The sequence below is a fragment of the Leptodactylus fuscus genome, chromosome 10 (assembly GCF_031893055.1).
Source record: "Leptodactylus fuscus isolate aLepFus1 chromosome 10, aLepFus1.hap2, whole genome shotgun sequence".
NCBI lineage: Eukaryota > Metazoa > Chordata > Amphibia > Anura > Leptodactylidae > Leptodactylus > Leptodactylus fuscus.
Genome location: NC_134274.1, coordinates 27,854,409 through 27,878,579, shown reverse-complemented (window position 1 = coordinate 27,878,579; position 24,171 = coordinate 27,854,409). Strand labels below are relative to the sequence as shown.

The following is a 24,171-nucleotide window of genomic DNA, read 5'->3' as shown; positions in this document are numbered from 1 at the left end:
AATGGGATTATACCCAGGCTATATTTAAGAACAAATGATTCATTGATATATAGGAACACTCGACTTACAAAATGCTATATGTACTGGATATAAAGTTGCATGGCCATCTGGAAGATCTACATAGTGGATATTCTGACCAGAACTTATGGTGCTCAGCAGCTCAACTTAGATATTAATGTGTAATGTCCACTTTAAATAACAGAATAAGACATGTTTTCCCTATAGAAAATTAACTTTAAAGCATAGATTTCACTTCTTTATTTTAATACATCCATAGTGCAGGTGATGGGAACAAACTTTGTGACATATTTTATTAAGGAAAAGTGTCTGGTTCTTCACTTATCTGCCTCCTTTTACCACTGCTCATACATGTACAAAAGAAGTCTATGGAGAGGGAAGGGTGAGGAAAAAGAGTGAGCTCCTCAAAGCAGAAAGACAGTTTTTTCTATTACTATTCAGCCTTTTCCTGGACTCATTTAATTGTATAGATGGCCTCTTATCTCTCTATATATACACTTCCCCTCTCCATAGACTGCATTGTAAATTGACAATGCTCATGTATAAAAGTACAGACCAAGATCACTCAGATTCCCAAGACAGCAGTGATAGTTACAAACAGGCTTTTTTCTTTAAAGAGGACCTTTCATGTCCTCGGGACACATGCGATGTAATACACCACTAGAAAGCTGACAGTGTATTACACTGCATGTGCCCCGAGGACGTGAAAGGTCCTCTTTAATGATGTATACTTCAGAGTTTGTTCTCTTCATCTGCACTATTGATATATGAAAAAAAAAATGTTTACTTACACTATAATGGTGCATTCACATGGAGTAACGTGCCGCGTGATGCAAAATCACGGCTGCAAAATAACGCGGCGTATACAATCCAGGCTCCCATTGAAATCAATGGGAGCTTTTATGGCGCACAAAGTCTCACACGCCGTATACATGCCACATCACGCGGCACGTTACTCCGTGTGAATGGACCCTAAATTGGTAAAATATCAAGTGGGTCTGTAATGCTCTTCCCTACCTCTAGGGGAGCTGCAGTCATTCAAAATTATACCTTGAGGACCTAAAGCCTACATCTTAGAAGATCCTACACGTTCAGCAGCAGGATACTAAAACTGGCTAACCCCCTTCTGACACAAAATCTCTTGGTGGGTTAAGGGTTAATTCACATATAGTTCTTTGGTCCGGATGTTGACACGGGAACCCGTGTCAGAATTCGGACCAAAATGTGCCTGCCGTGGCTGGCCGCGACTGTCACGGCTTCCCGCTCCGGATTAGGCCCAAACGAATGGGCCTAGTCCGGAGGGAAGTCTTGGCGCAGACGCCGTGGTGGTTTCCGCTGCAGAATCGACGTCAAGATAGGGCAGGTTGCTTCCTTTTTCCGCGAGCGGTAAAATGCCGCTTGTGGAAAAAGGGAATGACCGGCTCCCATTGAATTCAATGAGAGGAGGTTTTTTGACCTGAAACTACGTGTGAACTAGCCCTTAAGAAGAATTTTGATATCTCTAAAAGGAAAGTGACTACTTTTTCTCCATAAACTCCAATTTTGTAGCCAAAATCTGGGATTCATATCTACAATATCTACAGTGTCTTACAGCTAAATGGAACTGGCGACCTTTAGATTTGGGGGTCAAATATTACGTTAAACTAAAACTAAACTTTTGGGTGCACAATGTGCCAATCGAAAGCCAAGAAGTTCCGACTCTTTAGAAAAAGATAATCCAGACCCTTTCTCATTTGTACTTCAAGGGCCACAAAGATAAGCTATTAATCTCGGCAGATGAGATTGGGAGTTGCAGCTGTCATCCTCACATTAAACTAGCTTCCTGCAACAGCTGAACAAAGATCTTACAAAAAAGCAACTACTGTAGATGAGCAGGAGGTCGGGAAGGTCTAAGTAATGCCGAATCCTCAGCACTGCCAATCAAGTCAACAAGGAAGGTGCGACTGTACTACTTGGCATAGTATAGCTTAAAAGACGGTCACTACTTAACAATTTTGGGCATTTTTTATAGTATATTTCTGCCTGTCCCCCTCTTAAACTAGTAAAGGAGGAAATGTAGCTGGCTGTACACTCCTTTACTTTCTCATTAGCTATTCAGACCATGTAACAATGCAGTTTACACGACTGTGCTGAAGATACATAAGTACCAGCTTTGAACTCGTCTGGGCAGAACCTGCCACTGAAGGAGCTGCTGGAATCCTTAAAGGGAGTTACCATCTTAAAAAGTCATGGCATATTGCTAGGCTATACCATCAATATATAATTAGTAGGGGGCCTAACCTCTGGGACACCCGCTAATCTGGAGAATTATTGGGTTGCAGCGCTGCAATATTTTTACCTAAACACTACTATAGGTTGAAAATGAAACGCTCTGTGAATTGTAGTCTTGCAATACTGGAGTCCTAGATTCAAATGCAGCCAAGAACAACATCTGCAAGGAGTCTGTATATTCTTCCCATGCTTGTGTGGGTTTCCTCCCACACACTATGGACATACTGATAGCGAATGTAGATTGAAATACTGAGCACCACCGCTACACAATGTATATCACTGTGATTAATAAGTAGTCATTTACATTGTTCCAGAAAGTAACTATCTAGTCCCTAGCTGTATATCAGGCCTGGTTCACATCTGCCTTTGGTATTATGTTTGGGGAGTCCGCTTCCGAACGCATTAAAAAGCGGTGAGTAATGAAAGCACACGGACACCATAGACTATAATGGAGTCAGTATGGTCTCCACAAAGTGTCCGTATGGAACATGTGGAGAGAAAAGTAGTGTTTGAAGTACTTTTCTCTCCACATGATTCATGCGGACACCGCGCGGAAAACACACAGATCCCATTAAAGTCTATGGAGTCCGTGTGCTTTCATTGCTCACCGCTTTTTAATGCATTCGGTATTCTGTTCAGGGGTCCCCAAGCGAACTCCGCAAACAGAATACCAAATGCAGATGTGAACCAGGCCTTACATATGTCATAAATTGAGGCATTTTAGACCTTAAAAGGAACCTGGAAGGGTGATTTGAGACACTAAGCCACCCACAGGTCCTTATGGACTGGAGGTTTAGTGTTCCAATTAACCCTATTGTAAATCTGTCCATGCCCACATTGAAAAGATAAACCTTTATAATTACTTAGAGATGAGTCTCCTCAGACTCCTCTCTGGTGCTCCTGTGCAGATATTCACAGATGCTGGGAAAATACACCTTGGCTTCATTGTGCATGCACCTGACGTCTGGCCACACAAACCTGTGCTGTACTTTCTCAAAACAACGGTGCCAGGAATATATTTAATGGTTTTGGGTTTTTTCCAGGTGCAGACAGCTATAAAAGTGTTCTATTTGGGACACTAAACCCAAAGGACCTATGGGTGGTTTAGTGTCCAAAAATCACCTTAACAGGTTATTATTAAAATGTCCATATTTGGATATTGTATGTGCTAATATTTTAATAAAAATAACTATCCAAGAATATAGAGATGCAAACAAAGTTTAAACCTGAGTGTCCCTTTTGGACTCTACAGAAAATTGGGAGGTATGGTATGTCCTACACTTTTATAATTTTGCAGTTACCAAACATAATAGACCTTTGGGTACACATCCGCGGTGGAGTCTCCGTTGGAAACTCCATCACAGAGACCATAAAAAATCAGTGGAGAAAAAGAGTCCTGCATGGAGGACTTTTTTTTGGCACCATTTTAAGTTTCAAAACTTCAGACCCATTATAGTCAATGGGATCTGTCAGACTATGTGTGTTCTTTAGCGGTCTGGCTCTTCGGGTCTGTCAGGGGACCCAAACAATGAATTGCAATGAATTTTTTTTTACAAGAGTTAGGATAACAAAGTGGAATAGATGTTGTAGTTCAGTAATACTGAATGTTAATTCTCTCTTATAGGCTTTTTGAAGTGTTCTCCTTTGAAGGAATTTGAAAATTCAGATGTCTGACATGACACAGAACATGTACTGCCATATTAAGCCTCAGCTCTTATCACAACACCCACCTACTCTTCGTGTCCATGGCTTTCAACATGTCAGGTCTACTTCACCACACTCATATCTTCCCTTTCCAGCAAACCCAAACCCAGCTATTTACTACCTTCATCATCACTTATCTCAGCTGATGACTTTGCCTCTTATTAAAAAAAAAAAAAAACAAAGTTGACTCCATCGGAGACAGTCTCACCCTACACCCCAACAACCACTCTACCCAGCTGTTCAGTGTTCTTCATCTTTATCCTGTTTCTCCAATGTCACAGATGAAAAGCTCTCCACCCTAATTTCTAAATCCCAACTGACCTCCTGCGCGCTTGATCCGATCCAGTCACATCCCCAACTTCACTGAAATCTTTACTCCTGCCCTAACCCATCTCTTCAACCTATCCCTAACCAGAAGATGCTTTCCTTCCACCTTCAAACATGCTACCGTCACAACTATACTTAAGAAACCATCCCTCAAACCTGTCCTCTCCAGCCAACTTTTGCTCCATCTCACTGTTCCCGTACGCCTTAAAATTTCTTGAACACCACGTCCACTCCGAACTATCATCCTATCTCTAGTCCAACGTTCTCTTTGACAGACTATAGTCAGGCTTCAGACCCAATCACTCCACAGAAACTGCATTAACCAAAGTCACCAACAACCTTTAGCAGACAATGGCAAGCATCACTACTCTGTCTTTCTCCTCCTTGACCTCTCCTCCGCCTTTGACACAGTTGATCATTCCTTCTTGTTAGAAACTCTTCACCTCACTTCGCACGGCCTCCCTACTTGACCAATCTATCAAATTTAATGGAACCTCACTTACCCCAGTCCCATAGTCCGCTGCCTCAGCCAAACCCTTAACACCTCCAACTCAAGAACATCCATCGAATCCGCTCCTTCCTCACCTCTGAAACTACAAAGATGCTCGTCCATGCCCTCATAATCTCCCGCTTAGGCTAGTGAAACACCCTTCTCCATGGCCTTCCAGCAAATATTCTCGCCTCCTCCCAGTTCACCTTAAACTGTCCTGCTCGTCTGATACACCTCTCCCCCTGTTCTTCATCGGCTGCTCCCCTCTGCCAGTCCCTCCACTGGCTACCCATAGCCCAGCGAATAGAGTTCAAAATACTAACGCTGACATACAAAGCCATCCGCAACCTGTCCCCTCCATATATCTCTGAATTAATCTCCCACTATCTGCCCACACATAACCTCCAATCCTGCAATGACCTCCTACTCCGCTCTGCTCTCATCCGCTCCTCACACAACCATCTCCAAGATTTCTCCTATGCATCCCCCATACACTGGAGCTCCTTACCACGACACATAAGACTGACCCCCACCATCACAGGCTTCAAGAAGGCCCTGAAGACTCACCTATTCAGGAAGGCCTACAACCTCCAATAACACTACTGTCACCACACCACCATCTGAACAGCTTCCCCCTCACCTTTTGTGCCAGTATACATTTTATGCCATGTCAGAACATTCTTCAGAAAGCAGTTATCCCTTTTAACATAATGAAGAAACAAAAAATTTATTTTCTGACTTTATTTCGCATCAAACGCGATGAAAGGCCATATTGAAGAGAAATCACTGCACTTGTGTCCACTTATGTGACTGAATATTAATGTTGCCCACACAATAGTGGTTGGACATCTCCCACACTGGCGCCAGCTCAACTTCTGTATCACTGCTGACTTGACATGAATTCTATTTTTTTTTCTGGCAATTTATGATGAATTTCTGACATTTAGTTCTGGAATATTATATTGAGCGATGAGTAATAGATTAACTTTCCTAGATTACACAGGATTACTGCACTGCGCTTCCATTTCTCAATGTATGAAATTATTTTGACAGCCACTCTGAAATTGTTACTTGACACATTGCCAAAGCAGTGCTGAAGTATATCTGTTTGTGACAAGTGTACTATGGTAAAGTCTACTATTAGCAACTTGTTTGTATTAAACACATCATACGGTCTCTTACTATAGTTAGAGAAGGGAGTCCATTCTTGCCACAGTCCTACACAGCTTTACTATGCTAGAAAAGTTACGTAAGTGGACTAGCAACCGATTTTCCCAATGTTACCACGTCTACTATTCCAATGACTGGCTAAAAATTATTAGGGGGATTTATTAAGACCTGCATTTCCTAGGCCAGGCCTATTTCCCCTGACATCAGACGCCCCCAGAATTATTACCGTAAGTGCTGCATATCTGACAATAATTCTGGGGCATCTTGGACAGTCTTGTGCACCTCAAACCGAAGCCTTTGTAAACTAGGAACAAGCATGGATATCAGTCAGAAATTTCACCATTTTTCTGGCACAAGAACAACTACGTGCAGAATTACCACTAGAGTCATACAAAGAGCATGGAGGGGGAAGTAGCATGTCATATTTAGAAAAACTTAACACCATAATGTGGGACCAGTAGTATAAATCTCTGCCCCTTCAATGTGTCTCACTACAGACAAGATATCTTATCTATAAGTATCAGTCTAAGCATTCCAAGAAGATATATATGATGAGACATTTCATTGTTGTGCTCAATGATTTCTTATTTTTAAAGGGGTTGTCCACTTTCAGGCCAATATTGAGAGACAAATATTATTGTTTGTATAATAAAAATTTGTAAAATTCCCAATATACTTTCTATATCAATTCCTCACAGTTTGCTAGATCTCTGTTTGCGGTCATTCATTCTTCTTACTTCCAGGGGATAAAAATCAATCCATGGCCATGTGATATACGGTCATGGTCATGTGATATACGGTCATGGTCACATGATTTACATACAGGTGCATTGCACATTACAGGCAGATGTCTGATTACTGTGCTGTGATTATAACGAGCTGTGCACCTGTATGTTGATCACATGACTATGGATTGTATATATCACATGACCATGGACTGGTATTTATCCACTGAGAGAAAGCAGTCCAACTTTTTATAATACAAACAATAACATATGTCTCTCATTATTAGTATGAAAGTGGACACCCCCTTTAAGCAAATGTATACAACACACACTATTGCCATCGGACAGCTTACCTGTGACTGTGCATTGACATTCGCGCCATTTGTTACTAACACTCTTACGACTTCTGCTTGTCCAGCCAATGATGCTATGTGAAGTGCTGTGTTTCCTTTCTGCAAAATAAGGAAATTGATAAAAAAAAATATTGCTGTTATTACTTCCATCTACCTTACATTGCACTTTAACGCGTATTCATAAAAAAAAAAAAAAAAAAAAACATTTTCTACTTTTGTTAGAGGTTATCTAATATAGAAAATCCATTTTTATCACCTATTTAGGGAATTTTTTTATTAGTAAAGACTGTTACCAAGAACATCTCTTGCTTTATCTGACCCTGTCTTGTATCACGGAGACAAACTGATTTGAATGGACAAAGTGTAATTCTTAAATTCCCCTGTGGTGGCGCTGCAGGGGAAATTAATCAGTTACTGTATGGTTTCCCTACAGATGATCACTGGGAATCCCAGCAGGACAAGACTTTATCTAAATCTCTTAGCAATAAGCTAATCACAAAGAGGACTGACATGAGGTTGTTTTTTTGTTTTTACCTTATTTTCTTTTGTCTATTTATTTATTTTCATTTATTTCCTTTTGTCTTTACTTACACAAATGTATTCTTATGCGAATTAGTTGAATGGGACTGTAGGGGAGTTTCTTCTTCTGCTGGGGCTTCACTCTCCGCCCTAGATAATTACCCACATTGCTTGAGATGTTCCACACTTTGCTCTCCACTTCAGTAACCATCTCTAACTGCGGACAAAGTCCATGCAGGAGAGGAACACCCCTAAAGCCCTATTCAATTCATTTGCATAAGAATAAAACACCAATTTTCATGAAAATGGAGCTGCAATGTAGAATAAGCAAGGCATCTTTGGAAAATGTAGAAGCCGCCCTACAAGGCACTGTCATTAGTTTGATACAGATTTTCCTGCTGATAGTCTCCCCATACATTTACGCCCTTGCAGGGTGGACTACCCAGATGTATATAGTCTATGGGAAGTCCAGGAGTAGTTAGAAGACTTTCTGAAGAATCATTGTGGTCAGTAGTCAGCAGAGGCCCCCTTCAAGTATTGTATTTGCATTTCTAACTGTAATAGATTGCTTTAGCTTTGATAACCCCTCATGAATCAGACAATAAAAGGAATTCTTAATGATTATCATTAGGTCTGAAGATGAAAAGAAATCTAATGTAAGTCTGAACATTTATCATACATGTGACATTATGCAATAAGACATTCTTTTCAACTTTCTTTTCATTAATATCATATCAACCCAAGGCATCCTCACCAACCAGCTCCTTAAAGCTTATTAAATACCAGGGACAGCGCTATACATTTCTATAGTGGCTATGTATGGTATTGCAGCTCAGTCCTATTCCCTTGCATGGAACAAAGCTGCAAATGGACCATGTGACCCCCTGGTATAAGTGGTACGCACATGGGTCTTTGGTGAGGGTGCTGGGTGTCAGAACCCAATTGTTCTAATAAGGATGACTTATCCTAAGGATAGGTCAATGATAGTAACATAACATAAATCCCCTTTATGAATGAAACATCTTGATCTAATAACCCTTCCAATATGAGATTTTAAAGGATTTGGGGGAAAATAATCAATACAAAACACTTCCTGATATATATCCTGTTTGAATTCAGCACTATTTATCAGATTTATTTTCAGGTCAATGACCTAAGAGTGATGTTCTGTTTGCAAGCACACTTCCCCTCTCTGTGTGCATTTCAAGCCATTGGAAGGGAGTGTGAAGAAGAAAGGGGCACATAGACTAAGAGCAGACAGATGAATTATGAGAAGTGTAGTTTTTCCATAGAATCACTGCTTGTAAATAACACTGATACAAGGATCAGCAAGGAAAATAACGCTAACCAAAGGGTGCGCAAGAGAACAGCAAGTATGTTGCAATGCTGTGGATGTATCTGCAGATAATTTTTGAAAGTTGGATAACCCCAAGTTGCAATTACACCTAGATTCTTGTGTCTTGAAGAGCTGAAAGCCTTCTCTGTCTGTCTTGCATGGCAGTATTGATGAAGAAAGTAGTGCAGTAACTTCAGGAAGAAGTGCTTATAGAGCGAATAGATTTTATTACCTAATGAAGAACTTAAGCATATATAACAGAACTAAATGTTGCCCTACATTCAATTATTTAGCTCTTGATAGCCCACCACAGTGATGAGACATTTTACCATCATTCTGGTTCTTATTTCCTTGCTCTTGGGAAGTAGTGCACAACTACAAATGACTGATAAATAGAGGGGACATTGCTCTGCAGATATTAAGCTTTGTCAAGAGAGCTTGTAATATGGCAGAAGCCACCCCCTTCCACAGTAAGTCCATCATAACAAAAGGCATTGTGTCTGCTCCCGAAGCCCAGGATTGTGAAAGACTGAGCTAAACCTAAAAACTGGATATATGACATAAATTTGAAATAAAGCCACTAACCTTGGTTGCCGCATCCACATCAACACCTCGTTGGATGAGTTCTGAGACTATTTCTACATGTCCTTCTTTAGATGCGAGATGTAGTGCGTTCAATCCATTCTGATAAAAAGAAATATACAATATTACATGCACATAGCAATAAAAAAAAAGTTTTGTGAAACTTTCATCCCCTTTTTGTTTAGATACTCTATACTCCTCCATCCTCAGCCTTCAATAGGTCAACCACATCTCAGACTGGTCCCCCCTAATGTCTCCTCGCACCTTTCCAACCTATCACCCCTTGCCTTTGCTTCATTGTTAAGGCTCTGTCTTTGAGTTCCTACTCTTTTCTATCTTCCCAATGACTGGGAATATATTTCATTTACAGGCCGAAGTTCTCATGACAAACTTTTCAAACAAAATAAATCAGGAAGGCTGTCCCACCAATTCGAGATTTGTGTGTGGCTGCCCCTAGTTTCTACATAGAAACCACATTTATTTGTTTTTATTTCTTATAAATCACACATTTCAAATCCATGGCTGAAAAAGAACAAATGTGCGTTGTTTTTTTTTTTTTTTGTAGCATGGACTAGAGCACCAAGTTCCCAATAAATCAGCTGGGATGTCATTTCTGATTGAATTTCAAAAGAATTCTAGTGCAGGATATGCATAAAATTGTGGAAATTGCATCTTGGTAAAGGCTATAATTTCTCATCAAACTGATTAAATCACAACATTAGGAATGGGAGATTTTTCCTAAAAAAAGAAAAATATAATAATAATAATAATAATAATAATAATAATAATATCTCAATATTTTTTAAGCTTTGTGCAATTTCTCTTATTCTCAATATTCATGTTTTTGCTCAGTTCAGTTCAGTGAGATGGCATACGGAGAGATTGTCAGATATACAATGGAGTCTTCCTCATCTTACCAACCAACTACTGAAGAAATGGTTGATCATAGCTTGTGGTGGGAGGAGAAAGCCTGAATGGAATATATTAGACTATAGAGCAGGGCTAATGGCAATTTCAAGATTCTGGTGAAAATCAGATTCGTGATATTGTAAAATGGTGAATTAATCTAATTAATTACGCAGCCCTATATGACATACAAGCAAAACCCATGAAAAGCCGCAACTCACAACACAACCACTGGGTGGCTGCACATGGACACACATACCATATCACACAATTGCAAAACAATATTGTAATGAAAAACTGGTCATCTCATAACACATATCTGAACATTGTCTGACTCACATCAATGACACACACATCTAGACATGCCCAGTCAAGAAGAAAGTTAAAGGAAGGACCCATCTATAACTAGAGACTGGCTATTACTAGTCGCTGGTTAATCTAGACCCTACCTGCATGAAGGGATCCAGTATCTTTAGGCCGACGTGCCACGCTACATTTTACTTTACCTGTAAAGTGGATGGGATTCTGGCTAATCCCATCAACACAATGCAGGGGAAAAAAATCTGTAGTGAAAATGCTGTAATTTCAAAAACCATTGAATTTTTGTAAATCGCAGCACTTCAATTATACCTACCGAAACGCTGGTGTTTTCTGTATAGGTATAATAGAGGAAGAATGTCCGCAGAGAGAACATCATATTATAACACATATAGGATAAGCTGCATTACCTGGTTGCAGACGTTGATATCCACTCCATTTTTCAAATAGTCAAGAGCCTTCTCTAAGTTCCCGGCTCTGGCAGCTCTCAGGTAACTTGCACTTGTGTCAGACTGCTGCAAGACAGAAAAAACATACATACCATCACTTTATTGCACAGTCATCTCACAATACCACTGCCGAACGTAAAATAAAATTATGTACAAAAAAAGTCCTGAACTAAAACAGAAACAAAGCATATACAGTATCAGTCTATGGCAATGGTGGATGTAAAGTTCATTTTCTGAATAATTTATCCTTTTTTATTCATTTTTTTTTAGAATAAAGACAGGTGTAATAACTGATTGGTCTTAGGGAGATAATAGTATGATACTATAGAATTTTACTAAAAGGTAATGTTGAGCCTCACACATATATCCCCCAAAAATGTAAAGCACCATGGAATTAATGGTGCTATATAAATAATAATAATAATAATAATAATAATAATAATAATAATAATAATACTATACCCCAGAATCTAATGCTCAGCTGTACATGTGTTTTTTTTGGAAGATACATATTGATGATCTATCCACAGGACAAGTTATCAATATGAGATTGGTGGGGTCTGACCTCCAAGGCCCCCACAGATCAGCTGGAGGAATAGGCTGCAGTACTTGAATAAGCATGACAGCCTCTTCCTGAATACCCAGCACAGTGTGTTACGTATTATGGAGGCTGTGCTTAGCATGCTCAGCTCCATTCACTTGAGACTGAACTGCTGCATTACTATATGACAGATGAACATAAGGTCATCGGCACTGGGAAAGAGCCGCATGAACATTGCAGCCTCTGCATACGTCCCTAGTGTTGGACCCCACAGTTTACATATTAATGACCTATCCTAAAAATAGGTCATCCCTGGAAATCCCTTTAAACATCATTTAGGCTTTCTTCTTACAGTGCATTTTTGGTAAGATTATTGTACGTTTTTTTGGCAATTGCCGATTTATTGATATCTGAATACTCTTGATATACTTCCTCACATCTATACACCCTTGGTGTCCGCTGGTTGCCTAAAAGACACAGCCATTCACTATAAATAGCCAGTATCATAAAACACAATTGCAGTTCAACAAACTTCAGTATCACAAGTGATAATGATGTAAAGTCTCACCCTATCACTTTTACTATAAAGGCTCAACACATCCTCCCACGCCATCATCCTATAGTACATGACTTACGCCAGCAATTCCAATTAACAATCTGCCCCCTTTATGCGCTGTAGAGAATACATGTATTCATATTTTTCATGGTTGTGTCGCTGCCCCTTCCATAGATGTTTATGTAAACAGTGAGCGCACTGCACCAGACGTCATGGATCCAGTTCACACACGTCCACCCCTTCTAAATAAGCCAATTGTTTCAAAAACAAATGCTCAGCACCGCTCGCATCCTGCTTTGGGACAGAAGCCAATGTGTTTTTTTGTTGCTTAGCACAGACAGAATATACTAGAGGTTAGCAGTCAATGAACAACAGAAGGGACCCCGAAATCTGTCTGGAAAAATTATAAGTGATACAATAACATATGATATGAATTACTTGTATTATTTGTGACATGTATAAACTCCCACATTATAATTCATGATATTAAGTTATTTGATCATCTGATAATTGTTAATCTAAGGTTTGGGCTACAAAGCAACCTTGGTAGTGTGACCAAAGATGGCTGTGACATCCCATGACTCCGTAAGTGTAGATTGAGCAAGGCTGAATTTTTTTGCAACTACAAGTCACAGCACACTCATGGCCGCAATGCGGCTCCTTTCCACTTACGTTAATGAAGAAGTTGCAGAACGAGACAGAGTTTTTGGTCACATGACAGAAGTTGCGGCCAAATTCACCAAGTAGCTGTAGTGAAATGGTCTAAGATTATATTTATAAACTCCTGAGGATCTATGCTCTCATAATTTTAGAAAAAAAATATGTTTAGAAGGGGTCATACCTTTTTTTTAGGCGCCACCCCCTGAGAGGCTGGCTGCCTTGATGCAGTGCTCCAAGCTGGGAGCAAGCTTTTCTTTCCTTTTTCACTCTTTTTCTCTGTATCTTCAAGAATCCGGTAACCAAGCAATCTAGCACTATGAATTTAGCAACTATAAATCGAATGGAAGACCCTGTGGAGTTTTTTGTTCCTTTGGTTTCCATTGTAAAGCATGGACTCAAGACCTGGTTCAGCTGGTTTCCACATGTGCCTGTTACCATCCCCCCAGCTAGGACAGCATGGCTCAACATGCGGCATGGAAGAGAAACCTACATGGAAATGCAGACTTCTTCTTCAAGGAGATGATTTCTGGCGTCAATTGCTGATGTGTGAAGATGCTACAGCGGACTGGTATTTCTGTCTATTACTGTGGACATGTGGGACACTGTTACAGCCTGGGAACCTACCATCACCCACCTACCCCAGGAGTTATGGAAGCTTGGCAAGAGAGCAGCACCCTGTATACCTGGATGGTCTCTGACTTCCTTGGGGCAGTAGAACACTGTGGTAAGGAGGAGGAGGACGGCTTGTGATGAAGGACATTTGGGGCATTTTTTGTGGTTAAAAGGACAATAGTGCTGATGCAAGATACCGAACTATCAGCTGTGAGCAGGAGATCTCACCACCTACCAAAGGAACTGCCACATGTTATCATGATAGCTGCATATGTCCCCCACCTCTGCAAAAATTTCTGCTTGTTATATCCACATGCTGTGACCCCCCTCCTCGTGTCCTACAACCAAGTCGGCTGTATTATTATTATTATTAACATCAATCTGCACAGAGAACTAAATGATCCTGCATTGTGTCTGTGTTTCTTTCTTTTTTAGTTGCTATGATTCCTAGGATTTCTCTATCTGCCATGAGCTTCTATGTGTTTCTCTCTTGTTATATACTACTGTACCATCTATGAAACTGTATCACTGAAATTTCCCCATTGTGGGACTATTAAAGGAATATCTTATCTCTATCTTACCTGTTACCAGCCTAATTTTTTGCCAATAGTATTTGGGGAACAAAACTTTTTTTTAATTTATTCAGAAGCTCCCTAGTTTTATTGACCAAGGCTACATACCGCCAGCAACCTAGATATTTCGTTAACCAAAAAATTCCCCGGTATTCTTTCCATTTTCTTTTGACAATTATTTAGCCCTGTAATGGTGAGGAATGATGCCATTACTGCTCCAAAAAAAAAGAAAAAAAAAAGAAAAAGAACAGAAAAGAGGAACCAGTAGGGTTGAGCAATTGGGTTCGGAAAAGATCGGATTCTGATCGGTGATCGAGTAAATTTCACGATCGCGATAGTAATTCCGATCCCAATCTTTTCCGGCAGGATCGAGGTCAGAGGTTATCTCAAGATGGGCTCAACCCTATTCATGTATATATCATTAATAGGGTTGAGCGATTGAGATCGGGAAAGATCAGATCGCGATCGAGCAAATTTCACGATCGGGATCGGCTGGAAAATGATCGGAAAACGGATTTTAAAATCGATCCTGAAATCTCAACATCGGCTCAATCCTAAGAACCAGGTCCCCTGCCAAGCTGCTTCCTGGTTCTTCTTAACACACAAGAAAGGCTGCTCAGCCAATCGCTGGCTTACACTAGGTTCACACTAGCGTTCAGCTGTCCATCATTTGGGTCCACATGGGGACCCGAAAGACGGAGAGTTCATTGGCTAAAAAAGCGGTGACCATCGGACACCAAAGACATGTATCTCTGTCACGTATCACTATCTCTGTGCAGGACTTTTCTCTCTGCTGATTGTAGATGGAATCTGTGGCAGAGTCTCCAACGTAGATGTAAACCTAGCCTTAGGTGTGTTCTCGTTGTGGCCAATAATTGGCTTCTGGGTCTTTTCCTGTGCGATCTAAGGGACCAGGAACCAGAGACTGGTAAGGTATCGGTGAGGCATGAGATTTCTGGATTGAATATGCCTTTTGCACAGGTGCATATAGTGCGATGAAGAAAGTCTTATTTTAATTTAATCCATTACTTTTTTATGTTGTTAAAATGCAATGAAACACGTGCACACGCCACTGCATAGGATGCGGGATTTGACCCTTGAAAATGAGAAGCAGTCTGTAGTTCATGGACACACAACACTTGGATCATTTTTCAAGGTTGTACAAACAATCCAGGAGCTTATACTCAAGCAATTCGTTCCACTTTGGCTTTTCTGTATGTTTATGAAATCTCTATTCATTGAAATAGAAACAGCTATATACTAGGGATCATAAATGGACTTATATCCTTTTATGGGAAATCAGAAAAAGACACTTAGGTATGGTTTTCCTGCACTTCCATGATGTCATCTCATCGCAAGTAATTCATTTTGTTTTAACTAAACAGATAGAACCATAACAAAACTGTTTAATGTATGTAGGTGTTTTTACCCTTTAAGTGACCATAGAATGGCCTTCAATAATAACATCCATAACTCACAACATCCCCGTGTCTGGCAGAAGTACAAGATGTCGATCTGCCAGCAGTCTGGCAGGATGTGGCTTTCTGCTGTAGTAGAAATTTATGGAGAAGAGATCTGGACACAGTATATTTATGTTCAGGAATGATGGCAGCTTTCCTTGATTTGCTTTTCAGCCATAGTTCCCATGATCTACAGCGAAATTAAAATGCTAAAATAGACGCGGACACTTTAGTGTAGACACATTATACTACTGATATTTACTGAAGGTTCTTAGAGTCCACTTTTAGATTTGAAGGATGTTCAAAGGTAACACCAGCTTCTGCACATTGAGAACCAATATGTAAGAAAGTTACTTATGAAATTACATAGATCAACCATAATATTAAAACCACTGACAGGGGAGATAAATAACACTGCCTGTCTCAAGATGATGGCGCTGGTCAGGGGGTGCGATAAATTAGACAGTGAGCTAACAGTTCTTGAGGATGATGTGTTGCAAGCTTGGAAAATAGACAATGAGCTGAACCTGGACGACTTTTACAAGGGCCATATAGTGAAGACTAGATGAATGGGTCAGAATATCTTGAAAACTGGTCCTGTGGAGTGCCCCTGGTATGCAGTGGTTAGTACCTACTAAAAGTGGTCCATGGAAAGACAGCCATTGAATAGATGACAATGTTGTGCTAAGGTTCAGTGATGAACTGGGGAGACCAAGGTTCAAGGAAGGCCTGTCTGTTGTAATGTCACAGAATAGTTATTATAGCAGAGGTGAGCAGACCCCTGCTCACCTCCAACAGTGCCTACAACTCATATGAAACATCAGATATGGGTACCAGCTACCTTAACATACTTTGCACCCATGGCAATGGTATTCTCCCATTGCAGTGGTCTCTTTCAGCAGGATAATGTGTTCTGCCATACTGCAAAAATTGTTCAGGAACGATTTCTGGAACTTGAAAAAAAATGGTGTTGACTTGACTTGACCTCCATATTCCCCAGATCTCAATATGATCAAGAAACTGTGGGATGTACCAGAGGAAAAATTTCGATCCATGGAGTTCCCACCTCACAACTTGGAGGTGTTACTGTATTTTGGCAGCACGCAGGGAGCTTAGGACATTTATGGCTGGCTGGTGTACAGTATATATATGTTTCCTAAAACCTTAAAGTCAAATATGAAGATAGACGATCAATGAAAATTATTTGGACAATCTTGGGATCAGGGTCACAATATAGTCACAATCAGGAGCAACTGTGATCAGGGAATAGAAGGGAAGTGTCGGATTTTCAATGCATATAAAACTACTATTTCCATTTGGCTGATTACCTTTTCTTTGCTCCCTACATTTATCTTCCCTCTGCATGCTTATCATTACGACAATTCCTCTGTCTCAGTGATCCTTCCTCAGGTCGACACCTGCTACAATTCACTACTTTCACCCCCATTGATGTCTCAACAGAGGATGATCATCATAACTGGTCCTGCACTCGCTGTCCTAAACCTCTAGTACTCATTAGTTGCACCACAATGAGGAAACTTCGGAAATTTTCCCTGCTGGTAGCTGGGCAGACTTGAATACCCAGCGGTGGCTTGTGATTGGCCATTTATTAGGGCAGAATTTCCCCTTGACCCTATGACAGGTGCGGATTAGTTTCATGGGCTCACAGGGAAGATTTCTCAGTACCCGGCAACATGGTAATGAATGGCTAATATGTGGCACAGCAGGGGTTAGAAGCCAGGGCAGCGATGAGGTCTGGGTCAGACTCTAGGGCTGTCTTCAAAGGAGCCAAACGGTTGAAGTTGCACACAGCTTTACTGTAATAGACTACAATGCAATGATTTACATCCAACCTTTATTCTTCTTACAGCCAAAGCTGTAAAATATTCATGTGACAGCAAGCAGTACATATGTTGAGTTGCACAGGTTTCGGTGTGGCCATAGCTGGTTGACTGAGATGGGATCTATTCCAGCTTTAGGAAAGAAATGCGCAGTCTAGTTCTGGTCCATTAATATGGAACTGTGCATATACTGTTACTAGAGACTTCTTATATCTCAGTTATAACTTGTTACTTTTTCTGTGGACCCTAAAATTTATTGTGTTACTATAGTGTAGATTACACTTGTTCGGCTATGTTTACGCTGGGCTCAGGATCTGTTCCATCTGGTTTGTGTCGCTCACTGATGGCCGGCATAGCAGAGTCTGCGGTGCTCGACTATTCTCGTAAAAACAGTAACCTAATAGCCCTATTATAAGTCAGTGGTATCTGTGTATACAATGGTTCTGTCAGACACATCACAGCTCCTGTAATAACAGTAGCTGTGACGCCAGTGTGAACAGAACCTTGTATTTACAGTCATTATTCTGTAGGTTTACAAAAATCCTAAAAATCCTATACTTCTCCATTGAGAAGTATACTGTAAGAGACGGAAGAAGTCACATTTCTTAGTGGATGACCTTGGCAAGGACTTGCTTTCCCTTTTACATTCTAGGAGAATAAAAATGTTCTGTGCACTATATAAAAGCCAGGAACCTCCACACTATACCGTCATGGCAGACACTATGCATGATATAGATCAGGAAAGAAGAGAGCTTTGTATGCACCAATTATTTGAAGATGTCACCTCAGCTATGTGAGGACTAAACGTTGCACAGATGGCGGAGATATTATTCAGAAAGTGGGTCAGAGAAAAGACTGACTTTCTTTTGTTAAGCAAATGTACATCAATGCAGTGTCATACGGTCTTGCACAAGCTGCAGGGGTTAACATCTGTATTTACTCGTATCAATTGCCTTTTATGTAGATCTACTGAAAAAAACATGTCCTTAACATATTTCTATATGTCAGTCAGTACTACATAGTAAAAGTCATTTATATGAAAGTAAATCTTCCTATAAATGGCATCTACACCAATTTATATACTATTAAAAGTAGTTTTTTTCTCAGTAACGGAGCCGCAGACAGACAGACAGGAGAAACACATCTAGGGAAAGTGCATGCAAAGCCCAACAAGGTACTGTGTGTAGTCTAACATGCCATTACCTTGCTGACAGACTCCCTTTAAAGGGAGCCTATCAGCAGAACCAAGCATATCAACCCAGATCTGCAAATAAATAGTTGTATGCAGGTGACCCTAACCTGTGTTTAGCCCCCTGGTGAATCAGTGTCCTCACTTCTGAGATCTTTGAAGCAACAAGGGCATTATCGTTGCTCCAGAGAGGTGACAACGCTCTTTTCACAACAAATTGACAAAAAAAAGCAATAGCTTGACAATGAAGGCAACAATTCAAAAAAGGACCATGTTTGAGTCTGGTGACCATGGCCTGTCTGGGTTGATATGCTGGTTTCTGATGGCAGACTCCCTTTAATTACTATCAGAGATATTATCTCAGGCAAGGAACGGCTGCGACCAAGCACCTTTTACAGCAGCTTATCTCCTTTGAAACAAAAAGAAGATTCAATATGTCTGATCCCGCTTTCTATTGGCACCAGCCATCGAGAGAGTTGGGACACTGACATCCACATGATATAGACAGCCTGCCCCTCTGAAATCGTTGAGTGTAGCCATTAAAATTTATAATCCCAGACAACCCCTTTGGATACGTCATTAATATGTGATGGGTGGGAGGTCAAATACTGTAGCGGCGTACATCACCCAGGATATTTTTGTTTTGTAAAATCATGCTCTATGGGACCTTTCGCAGTATCAGAAATAAATAAAAGTTAGTTCTCAACCATGACACTGTGAGGTTTACCCTTATTTTTTTTTCTCCTAATCAAAAATTTTAGATTTCAGCCAAACTGTAAAAAATAAAAAATATATATATAATAAATAGGAAATCAAAAACACTCAAATGAAATAAGCAGCCATTTCAGGAACCAGATAAACTACTGTAGAGCTATTTTCTATGCAGATGTGTAAATGCTGTAGAATATTTACTACAGCAACTCACAGCTATTATACAGACAACCACGTTGTCAAAGATCCAAATTAATAAAAAAAAAAAAATTAAAAAAAGCTACAAAGCAGCGCTGTCCTTAGATTACTGTGACAAGGGATATCCTATACAGTAGACCAGCTCAACGCTGAGCACACATTTTAACTAGTGCAGACATTTTGGGAAGTGTCCAGGCTGCTCCGTAAGCACTTAGTGCGAGTACGCCATAAAGTAGAATATATTTATGCCCCATTTCCATACTCTAATCCTCCGCTATGTGAAGAGACAATGTAATATTTATTAAAGCAGAGTTAGAAAAAACAACCCTAAAATAGAGAAAGTTCATTACCATTTATATATGCCCATTTTATGCCACCCACTGAGTTGTGCTGCCTTGGGCAAGTGCCAGGTCTGCTCATATGATAATAGAATTGTACAGTAGGGCTGATAATATCACTTTAGCATACAGTATGGTAATGCTAGATAATAGAAATAGTATGCAACTAGAAATGGCTGCTTCTATCTGGTCTACCAGGTCAGCACCTGACTGATAAACTAAAAAGGCTACAAATAAGGTAGAAATGTGGCCAGAGGTGCAGAGTCTTTTCTAGTATACAGTGGTCCTCACATGGTGGGGAATGGCATCAAAGGTCCACATTACTACAGCCAACTGAGCGGCACAGTATGGTGCCCCTGTGAGCCATGCATCTATGGGAGTATACTTACATAATGCAGCAGGTTCTGAAGCATATGGACTCTGACTAAAGCTTTGGTAGAGAACACAGCACGCCTCATAAAATTCAGTGCTACAAAAAGATACAGCAATGACATGTAACTTTCTGTGAGATCCTTGTGACATAGATCCCAAAAAAGTCATTTCTGCTGTGGATATTTTCCTGCAGTGTGTGGATGGGATTAGTCAGAATCCTATCCACTTTCCAGGTACTGTAAAAAGGAGAGTATTTTTGCCACAGTGTTCTCACCGCATCCAAAACGCTGCATATTTGAAATGTGGGGCCTCAGCCTAAAGGGACTTTGTCAGCAGGAAAATCTGTATTGAACTAATGGCAGTGCCTTGTAGGGCTTCTGCTATACTTTCCAAGGATGCCTTTCTTATTCAGTGTTACAGCTCCACTTCAGGATGGAGAAGAAATGCCCCTAAAAGCCACTTTTCAGCTAATGTGCATTAGAATAAAATGAAAATGGAGCTGCAATGTAGAATGTGAAAGGCATCTTTGTAAGCCGTCCTACAAGGTACTCTCATTAGTTTGATACTGATATTCCTGCTGACAGACTCCCAACGCTTGGTAGGTTGGATGTTAATGCTTAGTAATATTTTTCGTATTTTCCTTCCTCATTAGGAACATTTTCCTATCCTGCCCTTCTTCTCATTAAAAGGCACATACATGTACAAGGTACAAAGTAAAATACCCAAAAGTGATATATACGGTAAATTGATTACTATTGTATGCATCTATCTATATGTGAAACATCAGCTACATCAGTAAATCTATGAACACCTTTACGTGACTCAATATAAAATAAGCACAATATCGCACATTTCATGTTTCTATCATTTTCCCATAAGGATAGAATTTTCTCCAGTACTGCTATAATGTGACTTAGGGAACTTCAGGAAAAAAAAGATGCTGTGGATTCAGGAGCCGAGATCACCTACTGTACATGACATGGCTTTAGCAGGGATCTGTACAACTTCTGCTCCACAGCAGGATCTCACTACTAGGAGTTTAGCATAAATTACCCATATTCATACATAATGCAAATGACCCTGTGTAGCCTGTCACATCGGCAAGACTAGAATAAATGTGAGCACTATATGATACAAGCAGGTTACATTACCAGCACAGTGATGTTCTTCTCCATGATTTAGTCCATTGAGGCTGACAAGCTCCAGATGAAACCATCGGTAAGCAGGGTATCCCAATGACTGTTAACAAACCCCCCATCCAGCGCAGTAAATACTGTCCCATTGTTGTACGCCAGACTTGCACAGGGTCAGCACACTCCTAAATCCACAGCAGGGGACAAATAATGATTTCACTCCGGCTATGAGTGCCTAGGAATCCCAGCTTAGTTATATGCCCACATATATGGCTGCACTGAGAGATGTAGAAGTACATGGCCGGTATTACAGGCAATATTTCCAACTGCATTAAATATAGTATCTATTATGGCATGTGATAAATGTGTAATACAGGCTGTGCTATATACTTTATATGAAATACTAATGTGAATTTTACAAGTACAATAGGACGGGGTGTTCTAGCACATGCAATGTTATGAAGGTTCTCTATAAATTACATCTAACATCTAAAAATATATAAGTAATCGTTCTATAAGAAGATCAATACATAGTATTCATTTGAAAAACAGTATATTATGCTGAGTTATGGGAACAGAGCCGCTCGCTTGTGACCCCTGGTTCACACTAGCGTATGTATTCTGTCCGGGAGAGTCCGCATGGAGCCCCCACGGATGGAATACAATCGCTATTGCAAGCGCTGTGATATCAAAGCGCAGAAACCCCATACACTATAATGGGGTCCGTGTGCTTTGACAGCACAGCACGGCGCTTGCAATTGCGATTGTATTCCATCCGGGGGGGGGGCGGGCTTCATGCAGACTCTCCCCGGACAGAATACATATGCTAGTGTGAACCAACCCTTACACAGTTTGCATAGTTCACATAATACTTCTATGGCAGTTGAGGTAAAAGTCTAGTATAGCCTTGTCCAATGGTTTCCATCACTCCCAGCCTTGCATTCCAGATTTTGAGCTACATTATGACTAGCGGAGATGGGAATATCCCTTTAACTGGGTTGTTCAGCCATACAGGTTTCGATCTGAATTTCAGGAAATATTCAATTTCAACAAATCACATTTTTTCTACAACTGGCTGCTGTACGGTAGGACATGAGGCAAGGAACTCTGGATCACCCACAATGCCATGCATCAGCAGTCAGCCGGCCCTGTGATGTCACGGCTCTTTAACTCCTTTGTGAGCGCCCATAGCATTGAGAGCTAGCTGTAACTGACAGCTAAAAACCTGCTCCATAATCCCCAGTCGGAGCACAGCTCCAATCGCGGGTTTCAACCCCTTGGATGCCGTGGTCAAACATGACAGAGTCATGACATCCAAGGGGTTCTGCCATGACACACGTCCCCCTTGGTACCCTGTGGTGAGATTGGGGGGTGCCGATATGCATCTTCTGCAGCCCAGGGTCTGGCCAGTACCTGGTTGATCGTTCCCAGAAGTGAGGAAGTCAGGCTGTGCATCTGCATAGGTTGACTTCCTCTATAGACTGCAATACACGTGTATTGTAGTCTATAGTGCTGAACCAGTGATCAGTGCATCACTGGTTCTGGTCCTCTAGTAGGACATCACTAAAAACCACTGCCAGGCACAGTGCTCTACCCTACTACACACGCTCTCTGCAGCCAGGAAATAACTGTTTTTTAACGTGATTCGCCGCAAATTAATTTGGATTGAATCGTATCAGAAAATTCAGTGAAGCTGCTGAATCAAATTTTTTGAAAATTCGCTCATCTCTAGTTAAAATCTTATCAATGAAGTTGGGCAAATACACTGGAAGCATATAAATGGCAATATATTGGTAAGGTGGGTATTACATCATTTGCTATTATATATTGCCATTTTACTGTATAAATCTATCATATGACTGGGCAATTACTTCCACTGTGTAGTTGACCAATATCATACCATTATATAAATGTGTCCTAACTAGAAATATCTAACATCCCCCTGGAACAGAATTATACAGCACCCACTAAAATCAATAGGCACCTGTACATCTTAATATTCAGTCCCTTAAATTGGAGAGTCCCCACTGACACCTCTCTTGACTCTGACTAATAGAGGTGATACCACATGGGAGGCTTCTTACTCAAATCTTAACATATCCCAGGAGGGTAAATGAAAATGAGCTATATAACACAGACAGGCCCTTTAATAGAATAGTTGTTGGGTGATTTGTCTTGGACAGTTCTATATTGGCTTTAACACTTTAATCAGCTTGATGGTCCTAGAAAGTGTAACAAATGCTGATGTAATATTACATGGCTGAAGCTTCCAACCTGGTGCCTCTTCATCATAATCTTTTGTTGTATAGCGTTTATCTTTAGAAGAGCAATTCTTTGTGCTACAATGTATCAAGATAATAATAGCATGTATATAATAGATATGAGTGGGCATTCCTTAACATGCAGATAACATTTCAAAGATTTTCTTTTAGAACCCACAGTATGAAAGTTCTTTGTAGAACTAGTACGCACTGACACACGGTACATAGTCTTGGTCAGTTAGGATCAGACTAGCATGAAAAAGAAGCTCTGACCATCATGAACAAAATGTTCTACAATCCACATTGTATTTAGATAGGGGCTGGAAGGAGACATAATTTGTCATCACTACAAACGAGTCTAAAATCACATCAATATTTTGTATGACCACCCTTTGCCTTCCATCCATTCTTCTATATGCACTTTCATATAGGTTTTGAAGGAGCTCAGGAGGGAGGTTGTACCAGACATCTTGAAGAACCAAGCACGAATCTTCTGTGGATGAAGGTTTGTTCCAATCTTTCAGTCTGTCTGGGGTTATGTGAAGAGACCAGATGAGAT

General features: G+C 40.4%; 1 protein-coding gene across 13 annotated transcripts in view; it reads right to left on the bottom strand.

Moving 5' to 3' along the window:
• The window catches only part of ANK3 (ankyrin 3), a 436,797-nt gene that overhangs the window by 153,885 nt on the left and 258,741 nt on the right, over nt 1–24,171 (bottom strand). For all 13 annotated transcript variants that reach the window (XM_075257454.1, XM_075257453.1, XM_075257455.1 and 10 more), the window contains 3 exons: nt 11,130–11,234; nt 9,499–9,597; nt 7,059–7,157 (listed from right to left, as the gene is read on the bottom strand). In XM_075257454.1, the coding sequence (XP_075113555.1) occupies nt 7,059–7,157; nt 9,499–9,597; nt 11,130–11,234 (303 nt within the window). The remainder of the gene's footprint in view (nt 1–7,058; nt 7,158–9,498; nt 9,598–11,129; nt 11,235–24,171) is intronic.